This window comes from Branchiostoma lanceolatum, chromosome 1 (genome assembly GCF_035083965.1).
Source record: "Branchiostoma lanceolatum isolate klBraLanc5 chromosome 1, klBraLanc5.hap2, whole genome shotgun sequence".
Classification (NCBI taxonomy): domain Eukaryota; kingdom Metazoa; phylum Chordata; class Leptocardii; order Amphioxiformes; family Branchiostomatidae; genus Branchiostoma; species Branchiostoma lanceolatum.
This window is the reverse complement of record NC_089722.1, coordinates 120,292-135,239: the sequence shown is the minus strand read 5'-3', so window position 1 is coordinate 135,239 and position 14,948 is coordinate 120,292. Positions and strand designations below refer to the sequence as shown.

The following is a 14,948-nucleotide window of genomic DNA, read 5'->3' as shown; positions in this document are numbered from 1 at the left end:
CGACCCGAGACACATTATAGTAGATCATGCCCGGGACGCAGTCCTCTCTTTGCGGTGTCCCGACCCGAGACACATTATAGTAGATCATGCCCGGGGCGCAGTCCTCCCTTTGCGGTGTCCCGACCCGAGACACATTATAGTAGATCATGCCCGGGGCGCAGTCCTCTCTTTGCGGTGTCCGACCCGAGACACATTATAGTAGATCATGCCCGGGGCGCAAGCCTGGCTCTGCTACGCAGGTCAGTACACATGTGATAACGCGCTGTCGGTAGGTGAACTCACACACAAGAACGCTAAATATCAGCTATCATCTGGCCAATAGGTTTGGCGACCTGTAAACATGGACTGTTGTTGTTAAATCAGGCATGGTACCGACTGAGTTCTGATAACCACGTGATGTTGGGGCGGGTTCAGCCGGCCCGCTGGCAGCCCTGACCTGAAGGTCGGACAAACTGGAATTGCTGGATCTGTGCCGCACTGCGCGGTGCGCTTGGCTGGGTGGCCACTGCTGTAACATGCCGGGACAAAGTGCCAGGTTTGCCGTGTTAGTTGCTGTGATTGTTGGCTTGTTAGTGTACGTTATTCTCCCCTACACCTACCCTAATCATCAACTACTACCTGACCTCGACCCCAGGGCACCTAGCAACGCACTGCTCGTTCCCAGAGAACACAGCATCGGCCCAGAAATCCACGTGACTTTTGGAGAATCGTTTGAAAATTTTTTCGAGCTAGGTGGAGGTGACGCCGACAGTGTGAGAGAAGAACAAACTATCGGGGAGCTACGGCAGCCGGCAGACGGGACCGGGGATCCTGGGGAGGACCCAGGGGAGGACCCGGGGGAGGACCCAGGGGCGGTCCCGGGGGAGGTCCCGGGGGAGGTCCCGGGGGAGGTCCCGGGGGAGGACGTGAACAGGACAGCCGGGCAGCATGTCGGGTCCATCTGGTGGAGTCGCGTGGTGAGTCATATGTCGGCTATAGGGAAAATAATAGTCTCTACCAGGCTAACTACGCCGGCTATAGGGAGAATAATAGTCTCTACCAGGCTAAATACGCCGGCTATAGGGAGAATGATAGTCTCTACCAGACTAACCAAGCCGGCTATAGGGAGAATGATAGTCTCTACCAGGCTAACTACGCCGGCTATAGGGAGAATAATAGTCTCTACCAGGCTAACTACGTCGGCTATAGGGAGAATAACAGTCTCTACCAGGCTAACTACGTCGGCTATAGCCAGGGAGAATGATAGTCTCTACCAGACTAAATACGCCGGCTATAGGGAGAATAATAGTCTCTACCAGGCTAACTAGGCCGGCTATAGGGAGAATAATAGTCTCTACCAGGCTAACTACGTCGGCTATAGGGAGAATAATAGTCTCCACCAGGCTAACTACGTCGGCTATAGCCAGGGAGAATGATAGTCTCTACCAGACTAAATACGCCGGCTATAGGGAGAATAATAGTCTCTACCAGGCTAACCAAGCCGGCTATAGGGAGAATAATAGTCTCTACCAGGCTAACTACGCCGGCTATAGGGAGAATAATAGTCTCTACCAGGCTAACTACGCCGGCTACAGGGAGAATAATAGTCTCTACCAGACTAACTACGGCGGCTTTAGAGAGAATAATAGTCTCTATCAGGCCAAATACGCCGGCTATAGGGAGAATAATAGTCTCTACCAGGCTAACTACGTTGGCTATAGGGAGAATAATAGTCTCTACAAGGCTAACTACGCCGGCTATAGGGAGAATGATAGTCTCTACCAGACTAAATACGCCGGCTATAGGGATAATAATAGTCTCTACCAGGCTAACTACGCCGGCTAAAAGGAGAATAATAGTCTCTACCAGGCCAAATACGCCGGCTATAGGGAGAATGATAGTCTCTACCAGGCTAAACACGCCGGCTATAGGGATAATAATAGTCTCTACCAGGCTAACTACGCCGGCTAAAAGGAGAATAATAGTCTCTACCAGGCTAACTACGCCGGCTATAGGGAGAATAATAGTCTCTACCAGGCTAACTACGCCGGCTAAAAGGAGAATAATAGTCTCTACCAGGCTAACTACGCCGGCTATAGGGAGAATAATAGTCTCTACCAGGCTTACTACGCCGGCTATAGGGAAAATGATAGTCTCTACCAGGCTAAATACGACGGCTATAGGGAGAATAATAGTCTCTACCAGGCTAACCAAGCCGGCTATAGGGAGAATAACAGTCTCTACCAGGCTAAATACGCCGGCTATAGGGAGAATAATAGTCTCTACCAGGCTAACTACGCCGGCTATAGGGAGAATAATAGTCTCTACCAGACTAACTACGCCGGCTATAGGGAGAATAATAGTCTCTACCAGGCTAACCAAGCCGGCTATAGGGAGAATAATAGTCTCTACCAGGCTAACCAAGCCGGCTATAGGGAGAATAATAGTCTCTACCAGGCTTACTACGCCGGCTATAGGGAAAATGATAGTCTCTACCAGGCTAAATACGCCGGCTATAGGGAGAATAATAGTCTCTACCAGGCTAACCAAGCCGGCTATAGGGAGAATAATAGTCTCTACCAGGCTAACTACGTCGGCTATAGGGAAAATGATAGTCTCTACCAGGCTAACTACGCCGGCTATAGGGAGAATGATAGTCTCTCCCAGGCTAACTACGCCGGCTATAGGGAAAATGATAGTCTATACCAGGCTAACTACGCCGGCTATAGGGAGAATAACAGTCTCTACCAGGCTAACTACGCCGGCTATAGGGAGAATACGTACAGGGGAGCTTTGCCACCAGAGAGGCTGGCCGGCCACACAGGGGGGTGGGGGGGGGGGGGGGGGGGGGTGACGGGGGGGAGGGGGGCTGGGGGGTGCTTCCCGCGGATTGACTCTCCTGACCAATTATTCCCCTTTTCCCAAACTCTATGCCTTTACCACGACTGTCCCTTATCTGCAATCGTAATCTTGTCGTAGGACACATGTACGACTGTCCTTTAATTTGTGTGAATTTGATAGGAAAACTAATTGAAAACACGTGATATAATGTGACCACCAATTATTGGGGTCATGGAAGCATCTGGGTCGGTAATAATCACAGTGCGACGTGTTTAGGTTGAAAGAAAAACAGCGGAACGGTTTTTGGTCTCAAAAAAGGGGCGTTTGTTGTGTCACACGGAGCCGGAAGTAAACGGACAGTGAGCAAATAGGTCAAATCTGAAGGTGAGCCGGAAGTAAACGGACAGTGAGCAAATAGGTCAAACCTAAAGGTGAGCCGGAAGTAAACGGACAGTGAGCAAATAGGTCAAACCTAAAGGTGAGCCGGAAGTAAACGGACAGTGAGCAAATAGGTCAAACCTAAAGGTGAGCCGGATGTAAACGGACAGGGAGCAAATAGGTCAAACCTAAAGGTGAGCCGGAAGTAAACGGACAGTGAGCAAATAGGTCAAACCTAAAGGTGAGCCGGATGTAAACGGACAGTGAGCAAATAGGTCAAACCTAAAGGTGAGCCGGAAGTAAACGGACAGTGAGCAAATAGGTCAAACCTAAAGGTGAGCCGGAAGTAAACGGACAGTGAGCAAATAGGTCAAACCTAAAGGTGAGCCGGAAGTAAACGGACAGTGAGCAAATAGGTCAAACCTAAAGGTGCAGCGTTAAGCGCTCAGGGTGGGGGTTTCAAGTGGCTCCACCTCACGATTCACATGTTCCCAGGATTTTCTCTTCCCAAAAATTCCCATCTGTTCATACACCATGTTACATTTCTCACAGTTTTCCGCCAAATTCATCTGAAGATAAAGATCACATTTACATCCCTGGTAGTGCAAGAGCTGTACAGGATTACTAAGTTCTTTGTTTTGCGTGTTTGTTAGTGTGTGTATGTGTGTCTGCTTGTGTGAATGCGTGTGTGTGTAGGGGAGACTAAAGGGTTACAATAAATGGCAGTAATGCATGTAGCCCTATGGGGAAGTTAAGAAAAGAAGGTGTCATTATCTCAGGAATCAAAATATCAGACTACAATAACTTACCCTCAAATACTAACCAGTTATGTCAACTGTCCTCAGATTCATCCCTGACAAATTTTATACGGCTATTCTCCAGATACCCCCCCCCCTAATCAGAGCCCTTGGATAGGTCCTGCAGGCTTCAGACACCCAGTTGAAGACCATCCCACTATATCGGGGGGGGGGGTGCCAAAACCAACAAGGTAGAGAAAGGCCATTTATTTCAACTAATTCAGCAAATACAGAGTCTATCCCACCACAGTCACTCCTATATTGCCCAGATTTCTAAGATAATCCCACCAAAAAAGGATTTTCAATGGTTTAAAACCTGTTTTTTACTTAGGGTCTCTCATCGTGTGGTCTGGGCGCAGGCGCAATCCCTTTAGTCTCCCCTATATGTGTCTACTTGTGTGTATGTGTGTGTGTGTGTGTCACTGCTTGTGTATGTGTGTTCTTATGTGTGTCTGCTTGTGCGTATGTATGCTTGTATGTGTGTATATATGTGAATTTCTGCGTATATATGTAAGTGCGTATGCTTGTGTGTATGTATGTCTGCACGTGTATGTGTGTGTGCATGTGTGAATATATATATATATATATATATATATATATATATATATATATATATATATATATATATATACACAGAGAGAGAAAGAGAGAGATGTGTGTGTGTGTGTGTGTGTGTGTGTGTGTGTGTGTGTGTGTGAGGTACAGAAATGTGGCGCATAAGTGTGTTACATACAACTTCGATATCTTATGACTGGTGACTATTGTATTGGTTCAAACATTATGGTGTCGGTAGGAACACAACACGCTTAAAACATAATGGTGTTGGGACCTGTGTCGGTAGGAACACAACACGGTTAAATCTTCCATAATGATGTTTGGACCTGTATCAGTAGGAACACAACACGGTTAAAACCTGCCATCAATATTTCTGCAGGCCGCCAAGCTGAGGATCCTGCCGAGGGCCACGGCGCTGAAGACAGGCGCACTCTGTCTGGACGGCGTGGCTCCGGGGTACTACTACAGACCAGGTGAGCCCAAGGTACTGACCGGTTGAGCCCCAGGTACAGACCGGGTGAGCCCCAGGTACAGACCGGGCGAGCCCCAGGTACAGACCAGGTGAGCCTCAGGTACAGACCGGGTGAGCCCCAGGTACAGACCAGGTGAGCCTCAGGTACAGACCGGGTGAGCCCCAGGTACAGACCTTGTGAGTACAGGTACAGACCGGGCGAGCCCCAGGTACAGACCGGGCGAGCCCCAGGTACAGACCGGGCGAGCCCCAGGTACAGACCGGGCGAGCCCCAGGTACAGACCAGGCGAGCCCCAGGTACTAACCGGGTGAGCCTCAGGTACAGACCAGGTGAGCCCCAGGTACAGACCGGGCGAGCCTCAGGTACAGACGGGGCGAGCCCCAGGTACAGAATAGGTGAGCCCCAGGTACAGACCAGCTGAGCCCCAGGTACAGACCGGGTGAGCCCCAGGTACTGACCAGGTGAGCCCCAGGTACAGACCGGGCGAGCCTCAGGTACAGACGGGGCGAGCCCCAGGTACAGAATAGGTGAGCCCCAGGTACAGACCAGCTGAGCCCCAGGTACAGACCGGGTGAGCCCCAGGTACTGACCGGGTGAGCCCCAGGTACAGACCAGGTGAGCCCCAGGTACAGAGCAGGTGAGCCCCAGGTACAGACCGGGCGAGCCCCAGGTACTGACCGGGTGAGCCTCAGGTACAGACCAGGTGAGCCCCAGGCACAGACCGGGCGAGCCCCAGGTACAGATTGGGCGAGTCCCAGGTACAGACCGGGCGAGCCCCAGGTACTGTCCGGGTGAGCCCCAGGTACTGACCGGGTGAGCCCCAGGCACAGACCGGGCGAGCCCCAGGTACTGACCGGGTGAGCCTCAGGTACAGACCGGGCGAGCCCCAGGCACAGACCGGGCGAGCCCCAGGTACTGACCGGGTGAGCCCCAGGTACTGACCGGGTGAGCCCCAGGCACAGACCGGGCGAGTCTCAGGTACAGACCGGGCAAGCCCCAGGTACAGACCGGGCAAGCCCCAGGTACTGACCGGGCGAGCCCCAGGTACAGACCAGGTGAGTCCTAGGTACAGACCGGGTGAGCCCCAGGTACAGACCGGGCAAGCCCCGGGTACAGATTGGGCGAGCCCCAGGTACAGACCAGGTGAGTCCTAGGTACAGACCGGGTGAGCCCCAGGTACAGACCGGGCAAGCCCCGGGTACAGATTGGGCGAGCCCCAGGTACAGCCGTGACCGGGCTCTGGTTCGGGTAAGCGGTCGTGGATAGTGTTCCTACGGGGCGGGGAGGCGTGTGCGACCGAGGCGTGAGCGACCTGCGCTCCCAGACAACTCTGATCCCTGCCGTGTTGTTTCAGGCTCGGGTGTGGGTAAGCGGTCGTGGATAGTGTTCCTACGAGGCGGGGAGGCGTGTGCGACCGAGGCGTGAGTGACCTGCGCTCCTTGACAACTCTGATCCCTGCCGTGTTGTTTCAGGAGCGGGTGTTGGTAAGCGGTCGTGGATAGTGTTCCTACGGGGCGGGGAGGCGTGTGCGACCGAGAAGGACTGCTACCTGCGCTCGCTGACAACTCTGGGAACGCTGAACAAGGCGAGAAGGTGGCGCAAACTGGGCGGCATCATGTCTGCGGACAAGCAGCTCAACCCCGAGTTTCACAACTGGAACAGCGTCTCACTGATCTATTGCGACGGCTTCTCTTTCGCAGGTGAGTGTCCATTGTGGTTTAACCACCCAGCATGACGTGCATCCCTACGTCATAGTCACGTGGTTTAACCAACCAGCATGGCGTACATCACTTACGGCAAAGTCACGTGGTTTAACCACCCAGAATGGCGCACATCACTTACGTCATAGTCACGTGGTTAAAGCACCCAGAATGGCGTACATCACATACGTCATAGTCACGTGGTTTAACCACCCAGCATGGCGTACATCACTTACGTCATAGTCACGTGGTTTAACCACCCAGCATGGCGTACATCACTTACGTCATAGTCACGTGGTTAAAGCACCCAGAATAGCGTTCATCACTTACGTTATAGTCATATGAGCGCAACCATTCCTTGTTCTATTTCTGATTCGTTCCAACTGTGCATTTTTTGTAAAAACTGAGCTCATTCCTTTCTGGCTTCATTTCTTCAGGTGACCGACGCGCCCCGATGTTGTACAACGGCACGCAGCTGTACTCGCGGGGCCGCCGCGTGCTGGACGCGATCTTCACGGAGCTGCTGCGGTCCGGCATGGCTGCTGCGGAGCGGGTCATCCTCTTCGGACACTCCGGTACGAACGTACTCACTAACGTACTGACAAACTCGCTCACAAATAAATCCTCTTCGCACACTCCGGTACGAACTTACTCACTAACGTACTGACAAACTCGCTCACAAATAAATCCTCTTCGCACACTCCGGTACGAACTTACTCACTAACGTACTGACAAACTCGCTCACAAATCAATCCTCTTCGGACACTCCGGTACGAACTTACTCACTAACGTACTGACAAACTCGCTCACAAATAAATCCTCTTCGCACACTCCGGTACGAACTTACTCACTAACGTACTGACAAACTCGCTCACAAATCAATCCTCTTCGGACGCTCCGGTACGAACTTACTCACTAACGTACTGACAAACTCGCTCACAAATCCATCCTCTTAGCACACTCCGGTACGAACGTACTCACTAACGTACTGACAAACTCGTTCACAAATTAATCCTTTTCGGACGCTCCGGTACGGCCTCAGCGTCCTCTAATAAACGTACCTTTTCGGACACTCCTGTACGGTCCCTTCCCCACAATCTTACCATTCCGGTACGGTTCCGTCCCCACAATCTTACCATTCCGGTACGGTTCCGTCCCGTTCCCACAATCTTACCATTCCGGTATGGTTCCGTCCTGTCCCCACAATCTTACCATTCCGTTATGGTTCCGTCCTGTCCCCACAATCTTACCATTCCGGTACGGTTCCGTCCCCACAATCTTACCATTCCGGTACGGTTCCGTCCCGTTCCCACAATCTTAGCATTCCGGTATGGTTCCGTCCTGTCCCCACAATCTTACCATTCCGGTACGGTTCCGTCCCGTTCCCACAAACCTGCCATGCCGGTATGGTTCCGTCCCGTTCCCACAATCTTACCATTCCGGTATGGTTCCGTCCCGTTCCAACAATCTTACCATTCCGGTACGGTTCCGTCCCATTCCAACAATCTAAGCATCCCGGTACGGTTCCATCCCGTTCCAACAATCTAAGCATTCCGGTATGGTTCCGTCCCGTTCCCACAATCTTACCATTCCGGTACGGTTCCGTCCCATTCCCACAATCTTACCATTCCGGTATGGTTCCGTCCCGTTCCCACAATCTTACAATTCCGGTACGGTTCCGTCCTCTTCTCAGAAACTTACCATTCCGGTACGGTTCATTCCTCTTCTCACAAACTTACCATTCCAGTAAGGTTCCGTCCCATTCCCACAATTTTACCATTCCGGTAAGGTTCCGTCCCATTCCCACAATCTTTCACATTCCGGTAAGCTTCCGTCCCGTTCCCAAAATTTTACCATTTCGGTACACTCCCGTCCCGTTCCCACAATCTTACCATTCCGGTACGGTCCTGTCCCGTTCTCACAATCTTACAATTCCGGTACGATTCCGTCCCGTTCTCACAAACTTACCATTCCGGTACGGTTCCGTCCTCTTCTCACAAACTTACCATTGCGGTACAGTCCCGTCCTCTTCTCACAAACTTACCATTCTCGTACGGTTCCGTCCTTTTCTCACAAACTTACCATTCCCGTTACGGCCCGCCCTCTTCTTACAAACTTACCATTCCGGTACGGTTCATTCCTCTTCTCACAAAGTTACCATTCCGGTACTGTTCCGCGCTCTTCTTACAAACTTACCATTCCAGTACGGTCCCGTTCTCACAAACTTACCATTCCGGTACGGATCCGTCCTCTTCTCACAAACTTACCATTCCGGTACCGTCCAGTTCTCACAATCTTACCATTCCGGTACGGTCCCGTCCCGTTATCATAAACCAACCATTCCGGTACGGTCCCGTCCCGTTCTCACAAACTTACCATTCCGGTACGGTCCCGTCCTCTTCTCACAAACTTACCATTCCGGTACGGTCCCGTCCTGCAGCTGGTCTCACAAACTTACCATTCCGGTACGGTGCCGTCCTCTTCTCACAAACTTACCATTCCCGTACGGTTCCGTCCTGCAGCTGGTCTCACAAACTTACCATTCCGGTACGGTTCCGTCCTGCAGCTGGTCTCACAAACTTACCATTCCGGTACGGTTCCGTCCTGTTCCCACAAACTTACCATTCCGGTACGGTTCCGTCCTGCAGCTGGTCTCGCAAACTTGCCATTCCGGTACGGTGCCGTCCTGCAGCTGGTCTCACAAACTTACCATTCCGGTACGGTTCCGTCCTGTTCCCACAAACTTACCATTCCGGTACGGTTCCGTCCTGCAGCTGGTCTCACAAACTTACCATTCCGGTACGGTGCCGTCCTGCAGCTGGTCTCACAAACTTACCATTCCGGTAAAGCCCCGTTCCGTTCTCACAAACTTACAATTCCGGTACGGTTCCGTCCCGTTCTCACAAACTTACCATCCCGGTACGGTTCCGTCCCCTTCTCACAAACTTACCATTCCGGTACAGTCCCGTCCTCTTCTCACATACTTACCATTCCCGTACGGTCCCGTCCTGTTCTCACAAACTTACCATTTTGTCCATTACCGTTTAGTGTCGTAAATGAATTACCACAAACTTATTAAGCAGTGTTTGTTTTGTCCAGCAGGTGGACTCGGAACTTAAGTTTTTATCTTATTTTTATGTTTGCCAAGCGGTCGGACTGGGAGTTCTGGTTGTATCCCAGTTTTGGTCTTGTGCAATGCTACAACAGAAAACTTCAGCTATGCTGTTTTTTGTGTTTGTTTGTTTGTTTGTTTGTTTGTTTGTTTGTTTGTTTGTTTGTTTGTTTCGCCCAGCGGGCGGACTGAGAGTTCTGGTTGTATTCCAGTTTTGTTCATGTGCAATGCTTCAACAGAAAACCTCAGCTGTGCTGTTTTTTGTGTTTGTTTGTTTCGCCCAGCGGGCGGCCTGGGGGTCCTGCTGAACTCGCACCGCCTGAGGAGGCTGCTGCCGGCCGGCGTGGACGTCAAGCTGCTCGTCTGCTCCATCCTGCAGCCCAAGTTTCCCCAGGGAGCTTACTCCAAGGGGTTCAAGAAATTTCTAGAAAATACCGCAAAAATGCACAACGCCTCAGGTAAGCAGCGTACGTGTTCAAACGGTGGACTAAATGTGCTTGAAGTTCAGAAAAAAAACCTTAAAACTACACAATCAAAATAAACTTTATATTGCAGTTGAACAAGAAACCTCCAATTAAATCAATCTCCATCTAAATCCTTTACCAGATCCCATTTACCAGTCAATGAGAACACGTAACTTTACAGACTCAGAGCTTGAGCAGTTGGTCGGTCAAAAGTGCCGAGAGGTCTGATTATGTTTGTTGTCGTAAACAAGCCATAGATCAGGGCTGCATCGTGCAGAAGAAAGCGACCGCTTTATAATGCCATGGAATACCATCATAAATCCCTTTAGAGATCATAAATATATATATATATATATTACATGAACTGCCCATCCGAATGATTTGCGTGTTCTTCTTTATTCCCGTCTTCAGGTGCGCTCCCTAGCGACTGTGTGAGGAACTACCCGTCCGAATGATACGCGTGTTCTTCTTTATTCCCGTCTTCAGGTGCGCTCCCTAGCGACTGTGTGAAGAACTACCCGTCCAAAGAGCACGCCTGCCTGCTGCCGTACAACCTGGTGCCTGTCCAGCCCGCCGCCGCGTTCTACGTCAACGCCGTGTTCGACAGGTGGTCGCTGGAGAAGCTGCTGCGCATCAGGTGTGCTTTTCCTGATCTAACGTCTCTATGCGCCAGGTGTTGTCCTTGTGTAACGTCTACGTCAGGTGTTAGACTAACGTAACGTCTACGTCAGGTGTTGTCCTTGTGTAACGTCTACGTCGGGTGCTGTGTATGTAACGACAGGTGCTGGACCTACGTAACGTCTACGTCAGGTGTTGTCCTTATATAACGGATACGTCAGGTGTTGTCTTTACGTAACGACTACGCCATGTAGCATTGTCAGTATCTGAACGACTACGTCAGTTGTTGTCCTTATGTGACGTCTTCTATACGTGTTCTCACGGTGCGCTTTACTCTGTGTTTGTCGGTAGGCGTCTTGTATTTTGCACTTCCGGCTCTTGGTGCATGCGCGAACCAGCAGGCTTTCCTGTCGCAGATAAACCGAAGCTCTATACGCCTTTTTCCTGGAAGCAATTTTTATGCTCTCCTTCATTACTATATAGGTAATAATGATAATCATCTTGCGTATCTCTCGGTGTTTCAAAGATCACTGTAGTTTGCACCGTCTGTTGCCTGGCTTTTGCATGAAGAGCGCCGTTTTTGGCGACGCCTCAGGGGCGAGCCAAATTTCTACTATATTGTGTGCAGATTGCAAGAATTCTAGGAATTGTACAGGAATGTGAAAGTCCATGGGACGATAACTCAAGAAGGCCTGGGTGTATTGTCTTCATATTTTGTAGGTGGGTAGGTCTGTGGGAGACCTTGTAATGATTGGATTTTGGGCCCCCTAGCAACTTTCTATGGTACTGCTGGGGAACTTTCACTTTTCAAATCTCGTCTTCTGAACATGCTATAGTCATGATGTTTAAGTGGAGGATAGCTCTTTGTTAGGAAAATATGTCCTGTAGATTTGGACCCCCTTGCAGCTTTTTTTGGAACTGCAGGAGCTGATTTTGACTCAAACTGAGAAAGAGAATAACGCAAGAAGGGGATGACGGATCATCGTAATTTTTGTGTGTGTAGATAGCTCAAGTGATGATTTACATAATCATATGCCAATTATGCAAATCAATATCTGATTTGCATAATTAATGAGGACAGTTAATAAATCAGCTGCATTCTATTATAGGACTCTCAAACACATGACATATGTAACTGAGAAAGAGATACATATTGATAGATATCAATTATGCAAATTGATACTTAATTTGCATAATTAATAACAAATACTATAAATCCTTAGTGGTAAATGATGGGGATTTCATTTTTGCACCATTTGGAAGTTAAGTAAATGTGGCCACTATTAGACACAAATCTTGCATGAAGGGCCTCATTTACTTAATTTATGAGGGAATGGTACGATATATTTTTTGTGAAAACAAGATTTTCATACATTGGACAACTTGTGTTATTTTGGTAAATAAGGTGATCGACTGATATGATTTATGCGAGGTCCTTATTTGCATGTCGGCTAAAAAACGAAAACGTTAACAGAGACCACCGTCGCCATGGCAACATCTTTTTATGTTGCCAATCTTGTTCTTTCAGTTGTGTCTTCTTTTGTCCACAGTCCCATTAACCCAAATCATTTAAAACAAGGTTTAATCTGAGACATTCTGCTCCTTGTTTCCACAGGTGCCTGCCCAGCTCCTGTGGTGAATTTAAAAAGGAAAAACTCCAAAGCTGGAGTTCAGCAATGACCAAGCAAGTACCGCGCATGCTCAAACCGAATGACGGCATTTTCCTGGTCAACTGCGTAATGCACACGTTCGCAATGGATGATGGGACGTGGTTCTCCATGAGGGTGGGAGAAAAATCCATCGCAGAGGCTTTCGGAGACTGGTACTTCGGCCGGGGCGACAACCACACGCACATGGACTGCGCAAGCGTGGACTGCTACCCGAACCCGACATGTATTTACTAGTAACCACGCGCACTTAGACATGATGTTATGCCGTGCAAAAATGGCGCACTTAGACATGATGTTATGCCGTGCAAAAATGTATCATCTGAGCGGGGGTCGCTAGGTTGTATCAAACCTTCCTAAAACTGGCAAGAGTTTCAAACCTCGAATCACGTGCACCATGGATAGTCTGAATATCGAAGAAAGGTTTAACGTCAGCTGCGTTTAAAAGATACTAGCTATCGTGTAAGTAAGAAAAATATGATGAAGTACGCGGTGTCGAATCACATATGAAATACGTCATGCATGACGCTTCCGTGCAACATGTTGTTACTGGTTCAAGAGTTTATTCTGTTATGTCGCTGGACGAAACCTTTTTCATTGTTTTATATAACATAGAGAGATGGCTAAGGATCATAATTATGACGTTCTTTGTAGCTCATGAGAACAGGCTTTGGCATAATACACCGCGACATGTGGACATGACCCAAACTGGACGTAAACTGCTCCTGCACGTAAATAGGTCATGTTACGTTACAGATAAACAACGCGCAGTTAGGCTGCGCCTGCGTAGGTGTGTACACTGCGATCAAAATCCTGCATGTGAAAACCACATGCCGCTGGTATGGACTGCCATCCATACCCAAATGTGTTTAACTAGCAAAAAGGGTTCAACGGGTACATTCATTTTATGAAGTAACTTCATGTCAGTGAAAGCCAAAATCCTTTAACGTCCAATTCCAGAATTGTGTATACCCTGATATCAAGTTGGTGCTCTTCCGGACAGGTACCTAACTTTGGGAAATTCCTAACACGTTATCTAAATGGTATGTCGATGAGGTGCAATCGTAAACTAGACTTAAAGTGAACCAAAATGACGACATTAACGTAAAATCGTGAATGACAAAGAGTGAAATGCTGCGCATTTGTGTTGAGATGGACATGGTTGCGAATGTCATAAAGACACTATGAGCGAAGGTGACTTGAAAATCATGGTGATCTAGAGGTGATAAACAAACAGTTAAAATGTGGGGTGCACGAAAGCTGTAATCTATGCCTAGCGCCCCGCGGCTATCATGATGGTGCAATACAAATAAAGTTTATGTGAACATCATAAATGTTGAACATGAAAGAATCTCCGGATGTTTACGATTGCATAGATGGGAGACTGGAAACTAAAATGAATGCAACGTCATGAAATGTATCAAGATTCTAACATTTCAAGCAGTACTAGTATTTCGACTATCCACCCGGCGTGCCATAGACTGTTATCAGAGGGTGGTTGGTTCAGCCGCGTAGAGTAGGCCCGTGTGTTATCAGGGGGTGGCGGGTTCAGTAGACCCGTGTGTTATCAGGGGGTGGCGGGTTCAGTAGACCCGTGTATTATCAGGGGGTGGTGGGTTCAGTAGACCCGTGTGTTATCAGGGGGTGGCGGGTTCAGTAGACCCGTGTGTTATCAGGGGGTGGCGGGTTCAGTAGACCCGTGTATTATCAGGGGGTGGTGGGTTCAGTAGACCCGTGTGTTATCAGGGGGTGGCGGGTTCAGTAGACCCGTGTGTTATCGGGGGGTGGTGGGTTCAGTAGACCCGTGTTTACTAGGGGGTGGCGGGTTCAGTAGACCCGTGTGTTATCAGGGGGTGGCGGGTTCAGTAGACCCGTGTATTATCAGGGGGTGGTGGGTTCAGTAGACCCGTGTGTTATCAGGGGGTGGCGGGTTCAGTAGACCCGTGTATTATCAGGGGGTGGTAGGTTCTGTAGACCCGTGTGTTATCAGGGGGTTGCGGGTTCAGTAGACCCGTGTGTTATCAGAGGGGCGCGGGTTTTGTAGACCTGTGTGTTATCAGGGGGTGGCGGGTTCAGTAGACCCGTGTGTTATCAGAGGGGCGCGGGTTTTGTAGACCTGTGTGTTATCAGGGGGTGGCGGGTTCAGTAGACCCGTGTGTTATCAGGGGGTGGCGGGTTCAGTAGACCCGGGTGTTATCAGGGGGTGGTGGGTTCAGTAGACCCGTGTGTTATCAGGGGGTGGCGGGTTCAGTAGACCCGTGTGTTATCAGGGGGTGGCAGGTTCAGTAGACCCGTGTGTTATCAGGGGGTGGCGGGTTCAGTAGACCCGGGTGTTATCAGGGGGGCGGGTTCAGTAGACCCGGG

The 14,948-nt window shown here is 49.8% G+C and overlaps 1 protein-coding gene across 1 annotated transcript; it reads left to right on the top strand.

The window, feature by feature from the left end:
- The first annotated feature begins 443 nt into the window (after window positions 1-443).
- On the top strand, window positions 444-13,936 carry LOC136428420 (uncharacterized). The gene is made up of 7 exons (XM_066417904.1): window positions 444-956; window positions 4,930-5,023; window positions 6,496-6,723; window positions 7,161-7,298; window positions 10,120-10,293; window positions 10,786-10,936; window positions 12,533-13,936. The coding sequence occupies exons 1-7, from the start codon at window positions 516-518 to the stop codon at window positions 12,819-12,821; spliced, it is 1,515 nt and encodes a 504-aa protein (XP_066274001.1). The 5' UTR covers window positions 444-515; the 3' UTR covers window positions 12,822-13,936.
- The last annotated feature ends 1,012 nt before the right edge of the window (window positions 13,937-14,948 follow it).

Bases quoted from the DNA above. Each gene is read 5' to 3' on its own strand.
- LOC136428420 (XM_066417904.1), top strand. From the start codon at position 516: ATGCCGGGACAAAGTGCCAGGTTTGCCGTGTTAGTTGCTGTGATTGTT. The intron at 957-4,929 runs GTGAGTCATATG...ATATTTCTGCAG, and splicing joins CCATCTGGTGGAGTCGCGTG to GCCGCCAAGCTGAGGATCCT. The intron at 6,724-7,160 runs GTGAGTGTCCAT...TCATTTCTTCAG, and splicing joins CGACGGCTTCTCTTTCGCAG to GTGACCGACGCGCCCCGATG.